Raw genomic sequence first — 22,031 nt, 5'->3', positions numbered from 1 at the left:
GACTTTTTCTCTCACAATTCTGACTTTTTTTCTCACAATTTTTTTCTCACAAGTCAGAATTGTGACTTTTTTTCTAAGAATTGCGAAATATGAAGTCAGAATTGTGATATATAAAGTCACAATTCTGAGAAATAAAGTTGCAATTGGGAGATATAAAGTCAGAATTGCGTGATATAAAGTCGCAATTGCGTGTTATAAAGTCAGAATTGTGAGATATAAACTATTCTGAGGTAAAACAAAAAAAAGTCCGTCTTTTTTTCCTTTGGACTTTATATCTCACAATTGTGAGAAAAGATGTCAGAATTGTGAGATTTAAACTCGCAAGTATGTGTTATAAAGTCAGAATTGAGTGATATAAAGTCGCAATTGCGAGAAAAAAGTCTGTATCAGCTCTTGCGGGCTCACGGCAGCGCCTTGAACGCAATGACGCAAGGCGCAGCGACGTTCATGGGGCGTAGCAGTGATTCTTATGTTTATATTTTTTTATATGGCGAATAAATTATTAATTATTATTGTTCTGCGTAGTTTGTGGAGAAACATTTTTAAATCTTTATCCCGGATATATATATTTTTTAATCAGGAAGGGGGTGGGGGGTCAAATGGGGGGGCAAGGCGTTTTTTGGGAGGGTCTTGAGACCCCCCGAGACCCCCCAAGACCCCCCCCCTGGCGCCGCCGGTGGTCTGAAGTCAAAGATTTAAGTTTCTGCAGCAAATATCTCGTCATCTCAAACTACTTTTGATGTCACTGGATGCACAAAAATTGTCACATTATACAGGTTACAAAATATTATCTTGTACAATCTGATAATGAATAAGCTCCCTTATGCGGAAGATTTTAACACAGTTTACCAGAACAATGATGGATTACTACAACATTCATTCACTGCTGACATAGTGTCATACTGAACATGTTTTGGGTGTAAACTTGCTGGTATAGCCTTTAAAATAAGTTAACTGTAAAGATGTCAATCATGGGAGGGATATCTGCTCTCTGTATAAAGATATGGTAAATGTTTTGTATGATTGTAGTAAGCCCTATTTTAAATATAAGAGTAAGGTAAATAATATTAAACCTGGCTGGAGCAAGTATGTGGCAGAGTAATCAATCCACATTAGTCTAGCTCTCATCAGTGACTCTCAGCTGATCCTCTATAGGAATACGACTCTATCACTGTATTCATATATACATATATACATATATAAGCTCCTTCAGTATTAGTGTCGTGTTTCTCAGGAGCTGATTACCCTCCTCCCTCCCCAGCTCCTCCTGTCTCCAGTCAGGGTTTGGCCTTCTCATTCCCCTTGAATCAGAATAAATTCTTGAATTATGTTGTACTTTAAAATCTTGAATTAAATATATTTGCATACATTCATGTTGGTTCTGTTATGTTTACCCTAAGGAGGGTTATTGCTGATCTAACTGTAACCAATCCTAACTGTATGCTAATTGTCAATCGTATTTGACGATAGTGGTCCTGACAGAACCAGGGAAGCTTCCAAATTATGGGTTATGGCAGGCAGACCCAGACAAGAGCCTGAGCTTGAGTTTAAGAAACTTGCTAATGCTAGATATAAGTATGCTATTCACTTTATTTGTAAAAATGAGCAAACCCTGAGGGCTGATTCTATGGCCATGAAGTTGTTCAATAATAATATTGCTGATTTTTGGAAAGAAGTGAGAACTTCTAATAATTGCAGGATATCTCTTCCATGTACTCTAGTCTAGATGGAGTTTCTGGAGTAGATAATATTGCAGAGTTGTGGAGACAGCATTATTGTCATTTTTTAATTGTGTGCAAAATGAATTATATAATGTTGACTACACTGAAGGTAATGATACAATAATGATTATGATAAGTTTTTCATTATTATGAAGTTTTCCCGTAGCTCAAACACTATAGCATTGTAACGCCAAGGTCATGGGTTCGATTCCCAGGGAAAGCAACAACTGATAAGAATGTAAATGTGTTCCTTGAAATGTAATGTAAGTCGCTTTGGATAAAAGCGTCTGCCAAAGGCATAAATGTAAATGTAAATGACACATGAGGCGTACCAAGCTATAAGCAAATTGTCTGACAACAAAGCAAGTGGTCTAGATCATATCTCTGCTGAACATCTTAAATATGGAAATAAGAGGTTAGCTCGCCTTTTAGCTCTCTGTTTTTCTGGTTTTATGATTCATGGTGTTTTAACAGATTCAATGTCTGTTTTGTAAGTTCCAGTTATTAAGGACAAAGCTGGTCTGGTGGGTAGTTTAGATAATTACAGGCCCATAGTGGTAGCCAGTATTTTGTCTAAAGTTCTAGAGAAGATTGTGCTGGATAGGATAAATGTGTTTATTACAGATAACCGGTTTGGTTTTATTGATGCATCTAAAGCTTTTGATTGAGTTAACCACGAACATTTATTTTATTTTGAAGCTGGTGCCGGAATATATTCTGAGAATTCAGTTTTATTGGTATGCCCACCATGGTGATGATGCAAATAAAATGGGGCAATACAGTTTCTGCACCTTTTGGGGTTAGCAATGGAGGAATTGTGTCCCCTGTTCTTTTTAATCTTTACATCGATGACTTATCTGAATGCTTGAATGCCTGTAAAACTGGTCATGGCTGGGAATATCAGAGGCTGCGTTTACACCTGGCATTAACATGCAATCAAGCAGATCGGATCATAAGCCAATCAGGACACGGTGTGTTTACACCTGTGGAAAAATGTTGCTTACACAAAGGGGAAAAATGGAAGTCAGAAAAATACAGATCATATTTATTTTGCGTTAGCATGAAGCTGCAGTTTCACAATACATGAATTACACTTACAAATAACAGTAAAATGCTGCAAATATTTTTTTCCTTAAAATTTAAAGGCTTTTTACACCTTTACAAATCTTCTCTTGCTCATGCAAATTTAATCATGCAATCTTGTGTACACTTTCACAAATCTTACCCTGTGCATGCGATTCTTTATGGCATCATTTCACCTTTATTCATCCTGCACTGCCAACTGGCGTCCAGAAGATGGCAGCAATAACAAAACTGTAGAAAACTGCACATCAGTGTTGCCAGATTGGCGAGGTGTTTTTGAATTAGATTGTGTGGGTAAAAATTGGTTTTGGGCAAAAATTTGGCCTGGTTTGGGGTCAGTTATGTGGTTTTCAAACATCTAAATTTTAAAGTCTAATTGGTTAATAAACAAAGCTCAAGTGTGCATGGAAAATCCAAAGTTGTGAGTTACCCAACTCTTAAAATGTGGATTAGACCTGTGTGGTGGGATATGACTTGAAAGCTCTTTATAAATAGGCCTATAGCTATCACTACGAGAACAGTTGAATAACTTAATTGAAGTCGATATATGGGACAACTCCTGTCCATCGATGTGCACACTGGCCTGACCAGGACTTCTGCAGCGTTTAAACTGTCCTGATCCCGACAGATGCTGAAAGAACCAATGATTAATCAGTTTTGTGTTATTTTCCTTTCTTTTATTACACAGCTGATGTGTGCAGTTTTTTTATTGCAGTCTTTTTCTGCTGCCATTGTTTTCCATTAATTTACTTCTCAGTTCCATTCAATTTTATTTAAGCTTTTCTTTGTTTATTCCATGTTTTATAGGCGACCTATGTCATGCTAATTCAGATTAGAACAGTTGGATTTAAATTAATCTGGTTTATTTTAGTTAAGGACTCCATAGTCCAGGTGTTAGTAATCTGTGCTTAATCTGTGTTTCAGAAAGCCATTTTTTAATCCATGATTAACTAGTCTAGATTAAGGCCTTCTCCTGGCTTAATTTAAACCCTGTCCGGGAAACCGCCCCTTAGGTTCTTAAATGTTCAAGATTCTTTTTATTTTATTTCAATTTTCATTTTTTTTCTTTAAAACGTCAGTTGGCGTTTAAAAAGTAACTAAAACATCATTAATAACAGCAATAGTTTCATTGTACTAGAAAACTTGAAAAGTTATAAATGAGGGGAACCAAGGTGTTAACGACTTTAAATTGAATACAACAATTTGATATAATGCAACTTTTACTCTCAGCCCACGGACCTCAGTGAAGTTGGAGTTTTGGCCCTTCATTGTAAAAAAATTGGTAATTTGGTAGTAAATTGACATGTAGTTGCAAATGTATAAATAATAATTTTCTGAATGATTTGGCTACAATGAAATGTTTTGATGTCTTTTGTCTTTATTGTGTTACATTGAAATAAGTCATGTGACCAGACCACAAGCTCTTACATGATGAAAGCAATTTTACCAAAAGACACAATCGAGAAATAGAAATAACATACATAACATCAAATTGACAAAGTATAGTTACTGAATTTTAACTTAACAAATAAGTTTTTATTTAATTGTATTTTTTAAAACAGTTAAAGCAGTTAAAATGACAAAAAATCTGTATGTATTAAATATCATTGCAAGGAGCATTTAAGTGTGAGAGGAAGCATCAGATATCTGAATGCCACTCAGTGATGGCGGCTGTGGACGGTTCCTGGAACTTGATCTGATTCAGCTTCTTCATCACAGTCTTATACTGCTCTTCCCAGTGGCTCTCTGAGAGTGAGGAAGGATTGGTCTCCAGGAACTGATAAGCATCCTTAGACTGAACGTATAAGATTCTACTTGCTTTCTGACAGTTTTGACCAAATGTATTCCAAAACTGAAAGATTAAAGGCACAAGATTTTTTTTACAGCACATTTACTAAAAATACATTCACATAAACTCAAAATATTCCTAAAATCACTCAATTGTCTCACTCATTAAATACACTCTACATAATGAAAGTCATTGCATATACTATACAGTACAGTCCGGGTCAGAATTATTGGCACCCTAGGTAAATATGAGGGGAAAAAGCTGTGAAAATAAATCTGCATTGTTAAAAAAAAAAATAATAATAATAATTAAAAAAACTCACATAAGCCTATCCTTTGAAAAAAAAAATCATAATACGATTTATTTTTTTGTACATTTTTTAAATACAAGATCAAAATGATTAACAATGAACAATGAATTTATTTTCACAGCCTTCTTAGCTCATATTTACCAAGGGTGCCAATAAATCTGACCAGGACAGTTTGTACCTAACCTTGGAAAATACATTAGTTTCTTGAAACACAATGGCCATGTTTCTGCACTCAGGGAAGAGATCTGAGGAACAGATTATCTTGTTTTTTTGTTTTGTTTTAGATTACATTTATTTTATTTATTTAACCTTTATTTAACATTTGAGCACATTGAGAACACTTTCTCATTTACAATGGCGACCTAGATTGCCGACCCTTGTGGGCAATATAGGAACATCAGGTGTACATCAGTACTCTAAAAATCATTATGAGTTTAAAATATGATAATTATAAGTATGAAAAAGTGACCTACTTAGGAAATGACCCTGTTCACTCAGAATTAGGACTATATTGGCTGAAACTCCACATAGTGCAACATATTTAGAATAGGGAGAGATTAAAGATGCAGCCTCAGCAACCCTTCATTAAACATATAGGTTTGTAAGAATAGTTTTAACTTCTGAGACTTTAAATAAGAATAATAAATCAAGGGCAACTTTAAATTACCTTTACTGCTATTTCAATAGATTGCAGAAACTGGTCCCTCATGTCAGGATCATCAATGAGAGCCTCATCAACAAAGGTCTTGTTTTTCAGACGCTCCAGCTCACATCCCACTTTCTCCCAAAACTTTTTAAGCTGAACAAGAATTTTCTGGATTTGAGAAAGACAGGATTGGATATTCTTCAGGTGTGAAGGGCTGGCTTGGATGAAACCTGGAGAAACAACATACAGCAGATTCTGATTTCTGAGAGATCAGTTCAAGCGTTCAGACTGTTTAAACTTGTGTTAGTGAATGTGTACAGCATGATACTCTGGCACACATACAGATGCCATTTACTTTATATTTATTCTTTCAAATGTTTTAACATTTCTATGAATGTTCAGATGATTCAGATCTTTGATGTAAGCACAGTTACATCTGAAGTACTGCATTAGCAAAGGCTAGAACCTAAATGAAGATATGATAAAGAGTAGATCTGTTTTCTAAACTATAAAACCAGACACTTACCCTGCTTCATGTTGGAACTGTCCAACTTCAGCTGAAGGTCTATCAGTTCGACATGGAGTTTGTTCTCTTTGTTTTGCAGTTTTCTCTTTTCAGATGTGAGACGAGACAGTTCGGCACTGAGATCATGTTTTTTACCATCAACACCAGGGGCAGTGATAGCATTATAGATGGAATTAATAAAGGATGGAAAATGTGGCACCAAGGAGGACAGAATACCAACACTGTGTTTTTTTCCAGAAACATTCACAGTGCATTTCTGTATCTCAGAGTTTTTCATTTGATTGTTTTTCTCAATTTCCTCTATATCTTTGGCATTTTTTTTCCAGCTCCTCCTCAAGATTGGCCATTGCTTTCTTCGCCCTCTCCATCTCCACAGATTGTCGAGTTTGTCTTACTTCAGTCTCATTCTGTTCTTGAATCACATCACTGGTGCATGCAGCCACACTTTGGTTTTGTTGATCATACCTGAAGGTGCATTCAGATAGATGAATGCTTACAGTGATTGGATTTAGAGTACATTGTGTGTAATGTCAGAGATATGGTGCTATTCCGTTTTATTGTGTTAGTGAGTAAGTAGGTTACTACTCTTTAGAGCTGCACTGCTTATGGTGGTCAATAAAAGGCTCACAGTGCAAGCAAACCCAAACAAGTAATGCACAAGTCATGTGTGTCATCGAGTTGCAAAAATCTTGGACACGGATCCACACACTTCTTAAAACGCTTAGCTTCACAAGTTATAGTAAATTGCTTTCTTACCGCAATCACATACTCAAACAAAACAGTTCCTAAAGACGAAGATTTAGATGACATGCTTTCTAGGTGCCCTTCTTATACCTCACGGTCGCACTAGTGACGACATAGGCTGTAGCCGGCCAATACTATTGTCACGTTTAAACACGTGTTTCAGTCTCTGGTCACGCTGAGTCATTCCCCATTAGCGCCTAGGACTAGGACACAGTGCGAGTTTCCACTGGAAAGCAAACTTTTATGTGATATTGTTTCTCAAGTAAATTTATCTGTTTAACCCCCTGGGGTCAGCGGTCGTGCCGGTTCGATCACCTCACTTTTTTTCTCATCAGTGCAAAAGACGCTCAAATAACTTTGAAAATAACTATTTTTGCCATACAGGCAAGTTTTATACATTTTTAAATTATATTTTTAAATAAACTGTTAAATATCTATTTTTATTTGTGTACACTCATCATAAAAACGAAATGTTCTGCTTTTCGTAAAATAAAGAAAATAAACATGATGCGCGTTCTGCCGTCTCTCTCAGTGTGATGTTCAATCTGAAATGCGACAGAAAATGAACTGTAACTCAGCGAATACTTGCCACCCAAAAGTGAGAGACATGTTTTAGAAAGCTTGAAGTGTCTAGTGTTTTTAACCCTCTGGGGTCTGAGCTGTTTTCTGGGCCCTGGAGGTGTTCTGACATGCTCTGACATTTGTGCTTATTTCTGTTACTTGTGTGACATTTTCATGGCTAAAGTCTGATTACACTGTATTCAGCACAAACTCTGCTACAATAATATATCAGCAGCATGTATGTAAAAGTTTGTAGTTTTGAGATAATTACATTTATGCGTGGTTTGTGAAAATACAAAAAAAAATTCTCACTGAAATAAGGCCATGAAACCCATACTGATTATTTCTTAACAAGACTTTTGAAAATTGTATCACGTAGCCTAGAATATTTGCTCTAAAACTATGTGAAAATCACCCCGACTGCTCATTCAGATAAGACAATATATTGATTTAAAACTTGTACGACGTGTTTTGTGTGAGAAAGCGTTATGCGGGAGCTCATTAATATGTAAGTTTTTCACACCTGAGAAAGACAAAGACCCTCCCCTAACGGCCCTATTAGGAGCTATCAGGCTTGCACAAAGAATGAGGAGATTTAAAAAAGAATGGCTGTTTGATTGTTTGGATTTATTTACAACACAACTTAATCCAAAGATACACAACAAATGACAAAAAAACACTTATTGAAAACAATGATCCAAAGTCCTTTGTGCCATTCCTAAAAACATTGTACATACCTTTCATTTCCAAGGTGTTTGATTTTCACCATGTTCATGTACAGAGACTCATGTGAATGTTGAAGTCAGCAGGACTCAGTGGCATCTGGGCCCTGAAAAAAATAAAAATAATTGAACATACTGATATCAAGAGAAAGGCCTGCACGATTTTGGGAATAAATTTTAGATTTTTCTGGTTAAAATTGCTTTTTAAAATTCACAGAATACACACACACACACACACACACAAATGTTTCCAACAATATATAATATAATGAACACCAGGTTTGTTGTGCCTTGTAGGCATAAGCTATGCGCAGTGCTGCATAAAATAATAATAACAATAACCTATAGCAGCCTGTAAATCTTCCAAAAGATTTCAGTAACAACTAAGCTAGAGAAAAATATATTGATTATCATATGTTACTTCAAATGTTTCCATTCGTTATGATGATATGAAATGAGATAATACTAAAAACATGAAGCCATTTGGTGTGTTTTGCTTTTCAAACGCGATCGCGTTCCAAAATATGATACATTAAAACGCTATCGCGCTGCAAAATATGATACATTCAAACGCGATCGCGTTCCAAAATATGATACATTAAAACGCGATCGCGGTGCAAAATATGAAACATTATGGTTACCATATACATATCTACGTTTGAGCAGATATCCACAAACACAGTATTTAACAGTAAACACGGGTCTAAATATTATAATATTCACCATATATCTAGCAACAGTTCAACTGCAATGTGAAATTTATGCAACAATAACAAACTAATGTAAGAATTTCTTACCTTACATCTTTCTTGTCTTCAAATCGCGTTCTTCTTCTTCTTCTGAGGTAAATCCAATGTAAGCTCACGGCGCGTCTTTCAAATTCGACGAAAAGCAGAGACTTGTGAAGTTTTTTGGTGCTTTGTTTTTGAGGTAATGAGCGCGTTCGCGTTCCATGTGAAGATTTGCATGTGAATCTCTTTTGCGCGCGTGGGCGTGGTCAAATTTAAACTAATGAGCAAGCGTTTGAGATACTGGACATCTTGTTGGTTTTATACAAATTACTTAAACAGAGAATATTTGTTTTCAGTTTGAATCCGATCATTTAAAAGTACACACTTAAATGTTTAAAAAGGTATATGGCTCATAAATGTGTGACAAGTATTCGCTGAGTTTGGTTTCAGTTTATAGACGTGCTCAAGAAAAAAAAGTTCACCGCGACAGGGAGGCAGAACGCACACCCTGTTTATTTTCTTTATTTTACAAAAGCACAATGTTTTGATTTGATTGTAAGTGGACACATACAAAAGTAGAAATATTTAAGTAATTTAATTTTATTGTGCTACAATGTGAAGAAAATCCAGCAAAACGCGCGGGCGCGTTTGCCGACCTCAGAGGGTTAAATGACGTAAATCATATCAAAAACAAATACTCTCTGTTTAAGTAATCCGTATTAGAGCAACAAGATGTAAAGTTTCTCTTGTGCGCGTCCTCAATAACTCTGTGACCACACGCACAAGCAATTCAAATGCAAATAGTCCACGTGAAGGAACACAAACCTGTAAACGCCCTCATTGCCTCAAAACAAAGAATCAAACTTCATCATTCCTATGCTTTTCATTGAGTTTGGAAGACACACTGTGAGTTTACACTGGATTTACCTCAGAAGAAGATGCGATTTGAAGATAAGATTTTTAGCGTGTTATTGTTGCATAAACTTTACATTGCACTTGTTGAACTGGTGACTGACAGACTAAAATGTATGAAATCAACAGGAACATGTTGAAATATGAACTATATACAGATACTGTAGGCAACCTTTCAATGCTAAATGAATATACATGTAGGACAAGAGGATGTTTAAAGCTTGATAATATAAAACACAGCATGATATAAAAATAGACTAGTATGTTACACTAACATGATGAATATTATAATGTTTAGACCTGTTATACTGTTAAATACTGTGTTCTTGGATATCTGTTCGAACGTAGATGTTTATTTAATATGGTCACAATAATGTAAAGCATTGTAAGTTTGGGTCGCTTGCGCTGTGAATTTGAAAGCAAAACACGCCAAACATTAGGCTATATGTTTTTACTCCAATCTCATTTCATAACGTCATAACGAATGATAACATTTGAAGTAACATATGATAATCCATATATGTTTCTCTAGTGTAGTGTACTGAAGTGTTCCTTTTTATTGATTCCGTGACTGTTCACGTCTCTGTTTAGAATAGTGTGCTCAATAATGTGCCTTTTTGTCTTTTGTATCTTAGGACTATGTTGTGTTGTAAATAAATCTCAACATTCAAAAAGCCATTCTTTTTTAAAGGGGTGGTTGATTATGATTTCACTTTTTTAATTTTAGTTGGTGTGTAATGTTGCTGTTTGAGCATAAACAACATCTGCAAAGTTGCAATGCTCAAAGTTCAAAGCAAAGGGAGATATTTGCTTTTAAAGAAATTGCTTTTTAAGGACTACAACAAATGGCTGGTTGGGAATACAGGACATTCCCCCCGGGTGACATCACCAACCATAAATTTTACATAAACCCCGCCCCCGGAACATGATTTATAGTGATGGTAAGTCCGGTTCTTTTCTGCAAACCGGTTCTTTCGGACAGTTTGTTTCAATGAACCGGTTCACCAGTTCTTTTACGTCATCACGTAATGACGTCAATTCTATTATCCTGGCGGATAAAAATACATTCAAATCAAATAAAGACATTTTGTAATCAAAAATAAACTTACATTTCGCCGAAGTTGGCCCCTTATTTAAGTCCTCGGTTCACCCGTGCTCATGTATCAGCGCAGCATCAGCTGGCCAAAAGAAAGTTTGGTTCAGCAGTCTCTCCAGCTCATCGGTTCTCCGTATCGAACGTGTCCGAAAGAAACAGTTCTTGGTTCTGTACTGGTGATTGGAGAACTGCTGCAACAACCAGTTCTTGACTCGAGAACCGTAGTATAGGCCTGTGTGTGCTGAGCTGAGAACTGCTGAAACCTTATACAGTCGACAAAACTAGTCGATGCATGTCTCCAGTATGTTTGTGTAAGTGCAAGCTCTTGTAGCTCCACCCCCTGTGCTGGGAGCAGCAGCTCATTTGCATTTAAAGGAACAGACACAAAACGGTGCGTTTTTGCTCACCCACAAAAAGTAACAGTTTTAACATGCTATATAAAAATATCTGTGTGGTATTTTGAGCGAAAACTTCACACACACACTCTGGGGACATCAGACTTATTTTACATCTTGTGAAAAGAATGAAAAAAAAGGGTGGCTGACCGCACACTGCGGTCAGCCGTGTGCAGTCTACAAAAGTCTAAAAAAACATTTTTCTATTTTATAAATTGCATCGTGCAAAACGTGCAAAGTGCATGTGAGTTAAAAACAAATAGACACCAGCAAGCAAATGTTTCAGCACATTGCTATCTTCAGTGCTCACTTAGCAAACAACATTCACCCTTTTTAAGCAGGTCAGCGATTAAGGACAATCAGCTGAATACAATTATCTCAGATAAACATTTATTATCACAAGTAGAATTCCAAGCAAGTTCCATCTTGCACACATATAGCAGAATATTTCAGATATACAGCTTCAAAGGATGATACAGCATTACAGACACAGCAAATATAACAAACAAACAAAAAGGTAGTAATAATAATAATTATTTTACAAAAAACAAGAAAATTCAAGTTCTTCATTCATACCCTCAGGAAATAAAGATTTAAGTTCAAAGATCCAAAAAGCCTCCCTTTGCAATAATTTTCTATCTCTATCTCCACCTCTTCTATGAGGTAGAATCCTCTCGATGCCCAGGAACTTCATGTCAGACAGAGAGTGGTTGGCAAACTTAAAATGATGAGAAATTGAAGATGTATCATCCTGTCTCCTAATGGCACTTGTGTGTTCAATCATTCTTGTGCTTAATACACGTGTAGTTTTGCCAACATATACTGTAGTTGTGAACATGGACAAATGATAATGTAAATAACATACAGTATGTACTCTTACAATTGTCTAATATTATAAGTTTTTAGTGTACAAGGATGTGTAAATGATTTACATTTAACATACTTAATACAGGAAGAACAATTGTGACATGGAAAATTGCCCTGGGCATCAACAAGAGTAGTTGGAGAAGAGATGTAGGTGTCAGCATGAACAAGCTTGTCCCTCAAATTAGAGCTCCTGGAAGAGACAAAAAGTGGTTGATCAGTGATCACTAAATACATTCAATAGCTGGGGATCACTTTGAATAATGTGCCAATGATTCTTGATAATGGTTTTAATATCATTACTCAGTGGACTAAATGTGGATTTAAAAATGCATGAAAAATTCTTGTTTCTTTTATTCATAGTTAAATTTCTCTCCTCCTGTTTTTGTAAGATATAAACCTTCTCAAGTGCAGTATCAAGCCACTTGTTAGGATAGCCCTGTGATTTAAAGTCCATGTACAAGCTCTGGGCTTTAAACTCAAAATCCTCTCTCCTAGAACAAATACGGTGAAGTCTCAAAAATTAGCTATAAGGTAAGCCACATTTTAAGGGCATTGGATGAGCACTATTAGCATGAAGGAGACTGTTCTTAGCTGTGTCTTATCTATAAAGAGAAGAGACTATTTGATTATCCACAGTTGATATAGAAGTGTCCAAGAAATTGACATCAGTGATCCCCAGATTATACGTGAATTTGATGTAAGGCCTAAGACAATTCATATACAAAACAAATGTTTCAAAATCACTTTCAGAACCTTTGTAAATGACAAAGCAATCATCGATGTATCTCTTAAACAAAATAATGTTGTCCAAGAAAGGATTATTGTTGAAAACATATTGGTCCTCCAAAAACCCCAAGTATAAATTAGCATAATCAAGAGCCACAGTGGCCCCCATGGCGGTGCCCTCAACCTGCAAATAATATTGATTTTCAAATAGGAAATAGTTTTTAGTAAGTACCATTTCAGCCATTTCAGTGATAAATTTGGTCGGAAGACCCTCATCATCATTGCGCAAATCAAGAAAATGTTCTAAAGCCAATAAACCCTCATGATGTGGGATGTTAGTATACACTGAGGTCACATCCATAGTTGCCAATATAGCATCACAACGAACATTTTGTAGGGTTGCAAGACATTGCAGAAAACCAGCGGTGTCTCTCAAATAACTAGGAAGGGAAGTGACTAAAGGTCTCAAAACAGAATCAACAAAATTTGAAAGAGGTTCAGTAAGACTATTGTTTCCTGCTACTATAGTTCGTTCCGGTGGATTGACCAAACTCTTATGTACCTTAGGTAAGACAGGTCTAGTCGGAGAACGATTCAACAAATATTGCATCTCTTTATCAGAAATTAATTGATGAACTGTGACGATGTCGTCATTTAATAAGCAATTAAATGTTTATTTATCCTAGATTTATCAGTCATCTTTCATCTGTAATATAATCCGAGTTCATTATCCATAAAAATCTAAACAATGTATATAGTATGTGAATCTGCGGGCGTCATAAGATAGCGACAAAGATGGTGACGTCTTGGCTCCAGCCCAGTTACCTTTATCTGGATGACGTGCACCGTTCAAGGAAGTTGAGGCGGCTGCCGGTGTGGTATAGTATCCTGTAACCCTATAGTGATGGGTCCGGGCTGAGGACCCAATTAGTATGCCAGTAGTATGCCTGATCTAAATCTGTTTGGTAAGGCGGTATCAGTGTAGTATAGGCTCAGGAAAAGCTCATAGCACGATCATCGGATAACGTTAGCTGTATGCTATGCTATTATCTAAGCTAACTAAAAAACACTACCAAGAGAAATGTTTAATTTCACAATCTATAGCTTCGGTTAAATACTAGTATATGAAACGTATAATTTAAAATACATTAAATACATTAATGATTCGTTATAACGTAGTACAAACGTCTTCTATAATAAAGTGATTTTGTATGATTTGTAACCAGGCACTAAAGCGATTACCCATAAAACGTGCTTTGAACCAATCGGATTGCTTGGGTCCTCAGCCCGGACCCATCACTATAGGGTTACAGGATACTATACCACACCGGAAGCCAATGCAGTGAGTGTACCTCGCGGAGCTCCGCTCGAAGACTCCCACGATTCATTGTTTTATCCGTGGCAAAAGTGTGTATCGTCTGCGTTCTAATCAATCGCGCTCTGGATCATTAAAAGCGAAGCATTGTATCCTCGTCATTGTGTGACACTAGTGGATGGTCGTTGAGACGCTGCAGGGCTAACAGTACGAGTGAGCAGTTCGAAAACCTGAGCGGAATTGACGGATTGGGAGCCTCCAGCCTGTATACGCACGTCTGGGAAGTTCCAGGATAACGTGAAACAGACTATTAAAGGAAAAAGGAGTCGTGAGTACACTAGACCAGTTCTGGATATGATACTGTTTTGACGTGACTTGACACTTGACTTTTGACTGTTGACTGTTTTTTGATCGGGGGAAATTTATTTATATATTCTTTACCTAACTGACTATGTGAACTATTGAACTATACGAATTCAACTGTGGGAATTATTGCTGATCTTGTGACTTGGGCTAATTTTGTTTCTTTTTTGTAGCTTTTGTGGCGGGACAATTTGTGTACTAATTTTTGTTTTTCTTCTTCTTACACAAACCAAAAAGTCATTTTTTGAGACACTTGAAACTGTGTTGATATTTGTTAAAATACATATTTGAATGAATTCTAGTTGTCTGTCATATTGAATGTAGTAGTGGTCTATTTAAGAGTGTTTTTTATGGGTATTATTGCATTGCAATTCTTTTCTCAAATAAGTGAGGGGTTTTGTGAAAGACAAACCAGACTGCACAAGACCTTTGTACCTTTTCGTAAACTGAACTAAATTAATGACAGAAATCCTGTCTGGCACCCCAGCATTAAAGAAAAAAAAAAAACCAAACCAAAGAGTGTGTGAAAACGTTACATAAAAATGGCACCCCAGATGGGACTCAAATATTAAACACTTGTGAGAAGAAAAATGCACTCAAATCAGACCTTCATTATTTCAAACAACTAAAAACAACACCCAATTCTTCAAGCAAAATGGCTGCATCTCCAAGCAGGTCTTGCCATGAAATGGAGGGAGATCAAAACCAAACCCCAACCAAGATTTTTAAAGAGGATCTTATGGATGTTATGGCTTTAGATCAAGATGGAACTCAATCCTTTCCTCCTAGCACCCTCCCTAGCAGCACCTTAGAAGGTTTTCAGGCCATTTCATCTCAACACACTCTGCTAGATATGGACTTAACAGGAAGTTTTGATCTCAGACCCCCAATATCACCTTCATCTCAGCCCTCCTTAGGATTAACTGGATTTATGGACACTCTGACTCTTCAGCAACTGAGTGAAATGACCAGAACACAATACCAGAGTCTAAAAGACACCTTGTTTACTGAAGTTGGAGAGCTGAAAAACACTATGGATACTCTCACCTTGCATGTGGATACTGCATCTGTGAAACAAACAACAGAAATAAAACAGCTTATGAGTAATCAGTTTGAGTATTTCCGGAAAGAGTTTAATAACATGCTGCATTGGCAACTAATGAATCATCATGCAGAGGTATTGAAGGATTTCAATACAGTCATGGAACCAATGGCTAATACTCTGGATCTCATACAAAAGACCACTGATCAATATACTCAACAAATTAATACCTTTCTTGCTCAGACAGGTTCAAATAGTAATTTACAGAATGAACTCCACCAGTGCACACAACATTTTCATCAATTAGCTAAAGACATTGAAGCTCTCAAGTCATCACAGCAGAGTTCAGTGAAAGCCAATGTTTCTGTACCAACAGTTGCATCACCATCTGCTTCTACTGCTGCGGATATGCACCAGATTACAGCGACTCCATTCAACATTTCAATATGGTCTGGGTGACTCTGAGCTTAATTCCACAAGTGAGGTGGTTACCACTGTTGAAGGTAGAGGACGTTTTTTGGGTAAACAGCCTGTGAAAATCCAGTTCCCATGCTTTGGCCGACTAGAAGACTGTGATGATACTTTGATCTTTTTGGAGAAATGTTATGATTTCATGGCTCTTCACCCTCTTTCTGATGAAGAATTAATAGCAACACTCAGGAATGTGCTGCATGGTACAGCTAGAGACTGGTGGGATGTTACTCGATTTGAGACAAACACTTGGCAGGAGTTTGAAGCAAAGTTTCTTGCTGCCTTCTTGTCAGAAGATTACGAGGATGAGTTAGCGGAGAGAGTAAGAACACGTGTACAGCAGGAAGGTGAGAGCATAAGAGATTTTGCTTACATGTATCGAGCTCTGTGCAAACGATGGAAGCCACAAATTGAAGAGGATGAAGTTATTAAGTTGATCTTGAAGAACATCAATCCTCAGATGGCAAGTCAACTTCGAAGTAATGGAGTTACTTCTGTTAGTGGTCTAGTCCGTCTTGGGCAACAGTTGGAAAAAGATTGCAGTATGAACAACAGAAAAAACCTTGGAAACTCAGAATAAGTAATCCTGCTCCAAGTCAGTTGGCTAACCCTGTACCAGCTTCAGTATCACAGGACTCCTCTAAATCTCCCTTCTGTTGGCGGTGTAAAGGACCTCACGCTCCGAATTCTTGTCCTCAGGGTGGGCCTGTTAAGAACAAAAACTATAAAGGTCAGCAAGGTCCAAATCCTGTTAAAGGTAACCATGATAATCATCCAACTGTTAGCACTGTCACTCATATGGAGTCTGTATACTCACCTGCTCATCCTTTCTCCACATCTCTACCTCAGCAGTTGATTGTTCCTGTAAATATTCACTCTTGGCAAGGCCAAGCTTTGGTTGACACAGGATCTTCATATACACTGTTAAATGAAAAATTGTGGGTAACCATGGGTTATCACACTCAACAGCTCAGACCCTGGACTGAGGGTCCCATTTATTTGGCTGATGGAGGAGCCCGGCAACCATTAGGATGGGGTGAAGTACAAATTGCAGTACAAACATTAACCGTTCCCTTACCAGTGGTTGTCCTAGCCCCACAGATGCTTGCCTTTCCTGTTGGGTTGGGTTTAGACTATCTTTTCTTCAGTGGGCTGCAAATGGACATCCGGAACAATGTCTTTTGGTTTCATCCTAATCAAAAATATTATTTTCTGAAAAATGAAGCTCACTTCCATGAATGGCATAATTCTTCCCCTCTTGCTCTTTTTTCTGCGATTCCCCCTGGTACCTCAAAGGAAGAACCAAACCCTCTGCATGTAGCGTGCCAAAACACCTGCCTAGATGAAAGAGGAAAAGAGCGTTTTCTGATCCAACTCAAACAGAATTCTGATGTCTGCACAGATGTTTTGGGTAAAACAAGTGTTTTGACACACAGAGTTTGTTACACAAGATGTTCCTATAAGACAAAAGCCTTATCGCGTTTCTCCTACGAAACAGAAGGTCATCAAACAGCTGATTGATGAGATGTTGGCTGCTGATGTCATCGAGCCTTCCTCCTCAGCATGGTCTTCTCCAGTGGTATTGATTCCCAAGAAAACGGGTGGTTACCGTTTCTGTGTGGACTACCGAAAGGTAAATTCAGTCTCTCAATCAGATGCCTATCCACTTCCTACAATCCAGGAAATTCTTGAGTCCTTGAGTGGTGCTGTTGTTTTTTCCACCCTGGATCTCAACAGTGGATATTGGCAGGTTCGAATGGAAGAGGAAAGTCGAGATAAAACTGCCTTCATTTGCAATCAGGGGTTATTTAATTTCAAGGTCATGGCTTTTGGCCTCAAAAATGCACCAGCGACCTTCCAGCGGTTGATGGAGAGAGTCCTGGGAGAGCTACAGCGAAAGAACTGTTTCGTCTATTTAGACGATATAATTATATACTCTTCATCAATGGAACAGCACTTCCAGGACATCCAGGCTGTTTTGGATAAATTGAAAGAGGCAAACCTGACTGTTAATATGAAGAAAACACATTTCTTCCATACTTCTCTGAAGTTTCTTGGCCATATTGTGTCTGATACAGGTATCAAGCCAGATCCAGAAAAAAACAGAGCAGTCCAAGATTTTCCTGTGCCAAAGAACATAAAGGAAGTCCAGAGATTTTTAGGCATGGCTGGTTGGTATCATAGGTTTGTACCACACTTCTCTCAAGTGGCTGAACCCCTGAATGCCTTAAAAAGGAAAGGTGTCAAGTTCCTTTGGACTTCGCAGTGTCAAATTTCCTTCCAAGCTCTAAAACAGCTCCTTGTGTCTCCACCTGTGTTGGGACATCCTAATCTGAATCTACCATTTGTCATCTACACTGATGCAAGTGAGGTCGGCTTAGGAGCTGTTCTCGTGCAGCAAACAGGACTGGGCACTGAGGAAGTCCTGGCATTTGCCAGTCGTACCTTAAATCCGGCAGAAAGAAATTACACGACCACCGAACAAGAATGTTTGGCAGTCGTGTGGGCTCTCGAAAAATGGAGGTACTACTTGGAAGGAAAATTCTTCACAGTTGTTACTGATCACTCTTCCTTGATGTGGGTCTTCAAAACACAGAAACCTAACACTCGTCTAATTCGGTGGGCTCTTCGACTCCAGGAATTCAACTTCACAGTGGAGTATAGGAAGGGGAAGTATAATACGGTTCCTGATGCTTTGTCTCGAGCCCCTGTTGACATTAGTGAACCGGGCCTTCTAACTTGTTCCACTGCTTTATCTCTGAAGTCGAAGGGGAACCCCGAGAAAACAGAGGACCTGCCAATCACCGATCATGACATCTGGAAAGCACAGCAGACAGATCCAGACATTCACCATCTGTACGAACAAATAGTAGAATCAGGAGAAATCACTGTCAATTCCTCTACCAAATTCTCCATATTAGAGGATAAAGTCTACAGAGTTGTCCAGTTTCCACACAAAATTGTGTACCAAGTTTACATACCAAAACCTCTCCGATCTCAATTACTCCAGTTTATTCATGAAGACCCTCTTGCTGGTCATCTTGGCAGATTCAAAACATTCAAAAGGTTGCAAGCTTTGGTGTACTGGCCTAACTTGAACCAAGATGTCAAAGAGATGGTACAAAACTGTCACATTTGTCAGCGTTACAAGCCTGAATGTCGTAGACTTCCCGGCACCTTGCAACAAACCATTGTGCAACGTCCATGGGAAATGCTGGGAGTGGATTTGATGGGCCCATTTCCTAGGAGCTCATCTGGGAATGTTTTTCTGATAGTTTTTGTGGATTACTATTCTCGTTGGGTCGAGCTTTTTAGTCTGCGCAAGGCCACAGCTGAGACGGTCTCACAGATACTTATCAGAGAAATTCTTACCCGATATGGGGTCCCAGATTACATCTTGTCTGATCGAGGATCACAGTTTGTCTCCTCCGTGTTCCAGGAGCTCTGTAAAAATTGGAACATCGGACACAAAATGACAACTGCATACCATCCGCAGACAAATCTCACTGAAAGGGTGAACCGTACACTCAAAACAATGGTGGCCTCGTACGTCAGTGACAATCATAAACATTGGGACAAGCTCCTACCAGAGTTCAGATTTGCTCTTAATTCTGCCGTCCATGAGTCCACAGGAGTAACACCAGCAGAGTTGAACTTCAATCGCTCGCTCAGAGGTCCCATGGATGTGTTATTGCAACCACGAGATGTGTCTCCTGATGATTCTTGCTATGACAAATTGGCAGAATTAAATCAAATGAAGGAGTATGTTGAGAAGAAACTTCATTCAGCACGTCAACGTCAAAAACGTAACTATGACAAAAATCGGCGAGAAGTGTTGTATGAGGAGAAGGACAGAGTCTGGATGCGCACTCACCCTTATTCCAAGGCAGTTAAGTTCTTTTCAGCAAAAATTGCTCCTAAATGGCAAGGCCCCTACAGGATAGTCCAGAAATTAGGACCTCTGAACTATGAAATCGTCCTGGAGGACACTGGAGGACACTCTAGGCTCAAACCTTGCTTCCCCTCTGCACGAGAACTTGAAATACAACAACAACATCGATTACTAGAAATCTTTAAGGAGGACAGTGATGAGGAGGAGTTTCTTGGATTTACTGAGAAAAATATTTGAAGACATCGGATTTGACGCCTTACCCTAATGGCCGGCTTTTCTTAAAGAGGGGGGAGTGTGACGATGTCGTCATATAATAAGCAATTAAATGTTTATTTATCCTAGATTTATCAGTCATCTTTCATCTGTAATATAATTATAGTTCATTATCCATAAAAATCTAAACAATGTATATAGTATGTGAATCTGCGGGCGTCATAAGATAGCGACAAAGATGGTGATGTCTTGGGTCCAGCCCAGTTACCTTTATCTGGATGACGTGCGCCGTTCAAGGAAGTTGAGGCGGCTGCCGGAAGCCAATGCAGTGAGTGTACCTCGCGGAGCTCCGCTCGAAGACTCCTGCGATTCATTGTTTTATCCGTGGCAAAAGTGTGTATCGTCTGCGTTCTAATCAATCGCGCTCTGGATCATTAAAAGCGAAGCACTGTATCCTCGTCATTGTGTGACACTAGTGGATGGTCGTTGAGACGCTGCAGGGCTAACAGTACGAGTGAGCAGTTCGAAAACCTGAGCGGAATTGACGGATTGGGAGCCTCCAGCCTGTATACGCACTTCTGGGAAGTTCCAGGATAACGTGAAACAGACTATTAAAGGAAAAAGGAGTCGTGAGTACACTAGACCAGTTCTGGATACGATACTGTTTTGACGTGACTTGACACTTGACTTTTGACTGTTGACTGTTTTTTGATCGGGGGAAATTTATTTATATATTCTTTACCTTACTGACTATGTGAACTATTGAACTATACGAATTCAACTGTGGGAATTATTGCTGATCTTGTGACTTGGGCTAATTTTGTTTCTTTTTTGTAGCTTTTGTGGCGGGACAATTTGTGTACTAATTTTTGTTTTTCTTCTTCTTACACAAACCAAAAAGTCATTTTTTGAGACACTTGAAACTGTGTTGATATTTGTTAAAATACATATTTGAATGAATTCTAGTTGTCTGTCATATTGAATGTAGTAGTGGTCTATTTAAGAGTGTTTTTATGGGTATTATTGCATTGCAATTCTTTTCTCAAATAAGTGAGGGGTTTTGTGAAAGACAAACCAGACTGCACAAGACCTTTGTACATTTTCGTAAACTGAACTTAATTAATGACAGAAATCCTGTCTGGCACCCCAGCATTAAAGAAAAAAAAAACCCAAACCAAAGAGTGTGTGAAAACGTTACAGAACATGTGCTTCCTGAATAAATTTCTCAATCTCACTTTGAAACCGAGTCGTAGGATCTGATGAATTGAAATCATGATTGATTTGCCTCATGATTGAAACCACCTCCTTTATCAGCAGGTTTGATGACAATGTGTTTATTCCTACACAGTTCATCAAGAGCTTCTTTTTCCGAATGTGTCAAATTTTACTTTTTGTTCTGAAATGATGCCTGCTCAAATAAATTAGTCACATCCCTTTCCACTAGCCTACAATATGTCTCAATAGATGGATTAGACACAGGTGGACAAAAAAGGTGCTTTTAGGCTTGAATTTCGCTCGACCATTGTGATTATACACATTCAATAGATCAACTTTGTAATTTTTGTACCAACATTTCAATCTTAATGTCCGAAAAAACGTAAACAATACATTTTTGGTGACAAAAGGATCTGTGGCTTTAGTTGGAACAAAGGTTAGTCCTTTGTTCAGAAGACTTACTTCCAGAGGTGGGGGACTCGAGTCACATGACTTGACTCGAGTCGGACTTAAGTCGCAAATTTTAGGACTTGAGACTTGCTTGACAAATATTTATGAAAGACTTGACTTTGACTTTACATTCATGACTTGAGGCTTGACTCGGACTTGAGTTAAATGACTTGAAATAACTTGTATTCTGTTTAATAAATATCTGTTTTTGAATGCACCGCAATCTAACCACGTGACGCAG

The 22,031-nt window shown here is 38.0% G+C and overlaps 1 protein-coding gene across 1 annotated transcript; it reads right to left on the bottom strand.

Moving 5' to 3' along the window:
• Window positions 1-3,873: 3,873 nt before the first annotated feature.
• On the bottom strand, window positions 3,874-11,128 carry LOC311075539 (uncharacterized protein). The gene is made up of 5 exons (XM_084103035.1): window positions 10,855-11,128; window positions 8,118-8,209; window positions 6,076-6,540; window positions 5,571-5,779; window positions 3,874-4,656 (listed from the first exon to the last, which is right to left on the bottom strand). The coding sequence occupies exons 3-5, from the start codon at window positions 6,350-6,352 to the stop codon at window positions 4,444-4,446; spliced, it is 699 nt and encodes a 232-aa protein (XP_083959161.1). The 5' UTR covers window positions 6,353-6,540; window positions 8,118-8,209; window positions 10,855-11,128; the 3' UTR covers window positions 3,874-4,443.
• Window positions 11,129-22,031: the final 10,903 nt, after the last annotated feature.

This window comes from Abramis brama (assembly GCF_963993115.1).
Source record: "Abramis brama genome assembly, chromosome: 24".
Lineage (NCBI taxonomy): Eukaryota > Metazoa > Chordata > Actinopteri > Cypriniformes > Leuciscidae > Abramis > Abramis brama.
The sequence above is the reverse complement of the archived record's forward strand: the minus strand, read 5'-3'. Positions and strand labels throughout refer to the sequence as shown.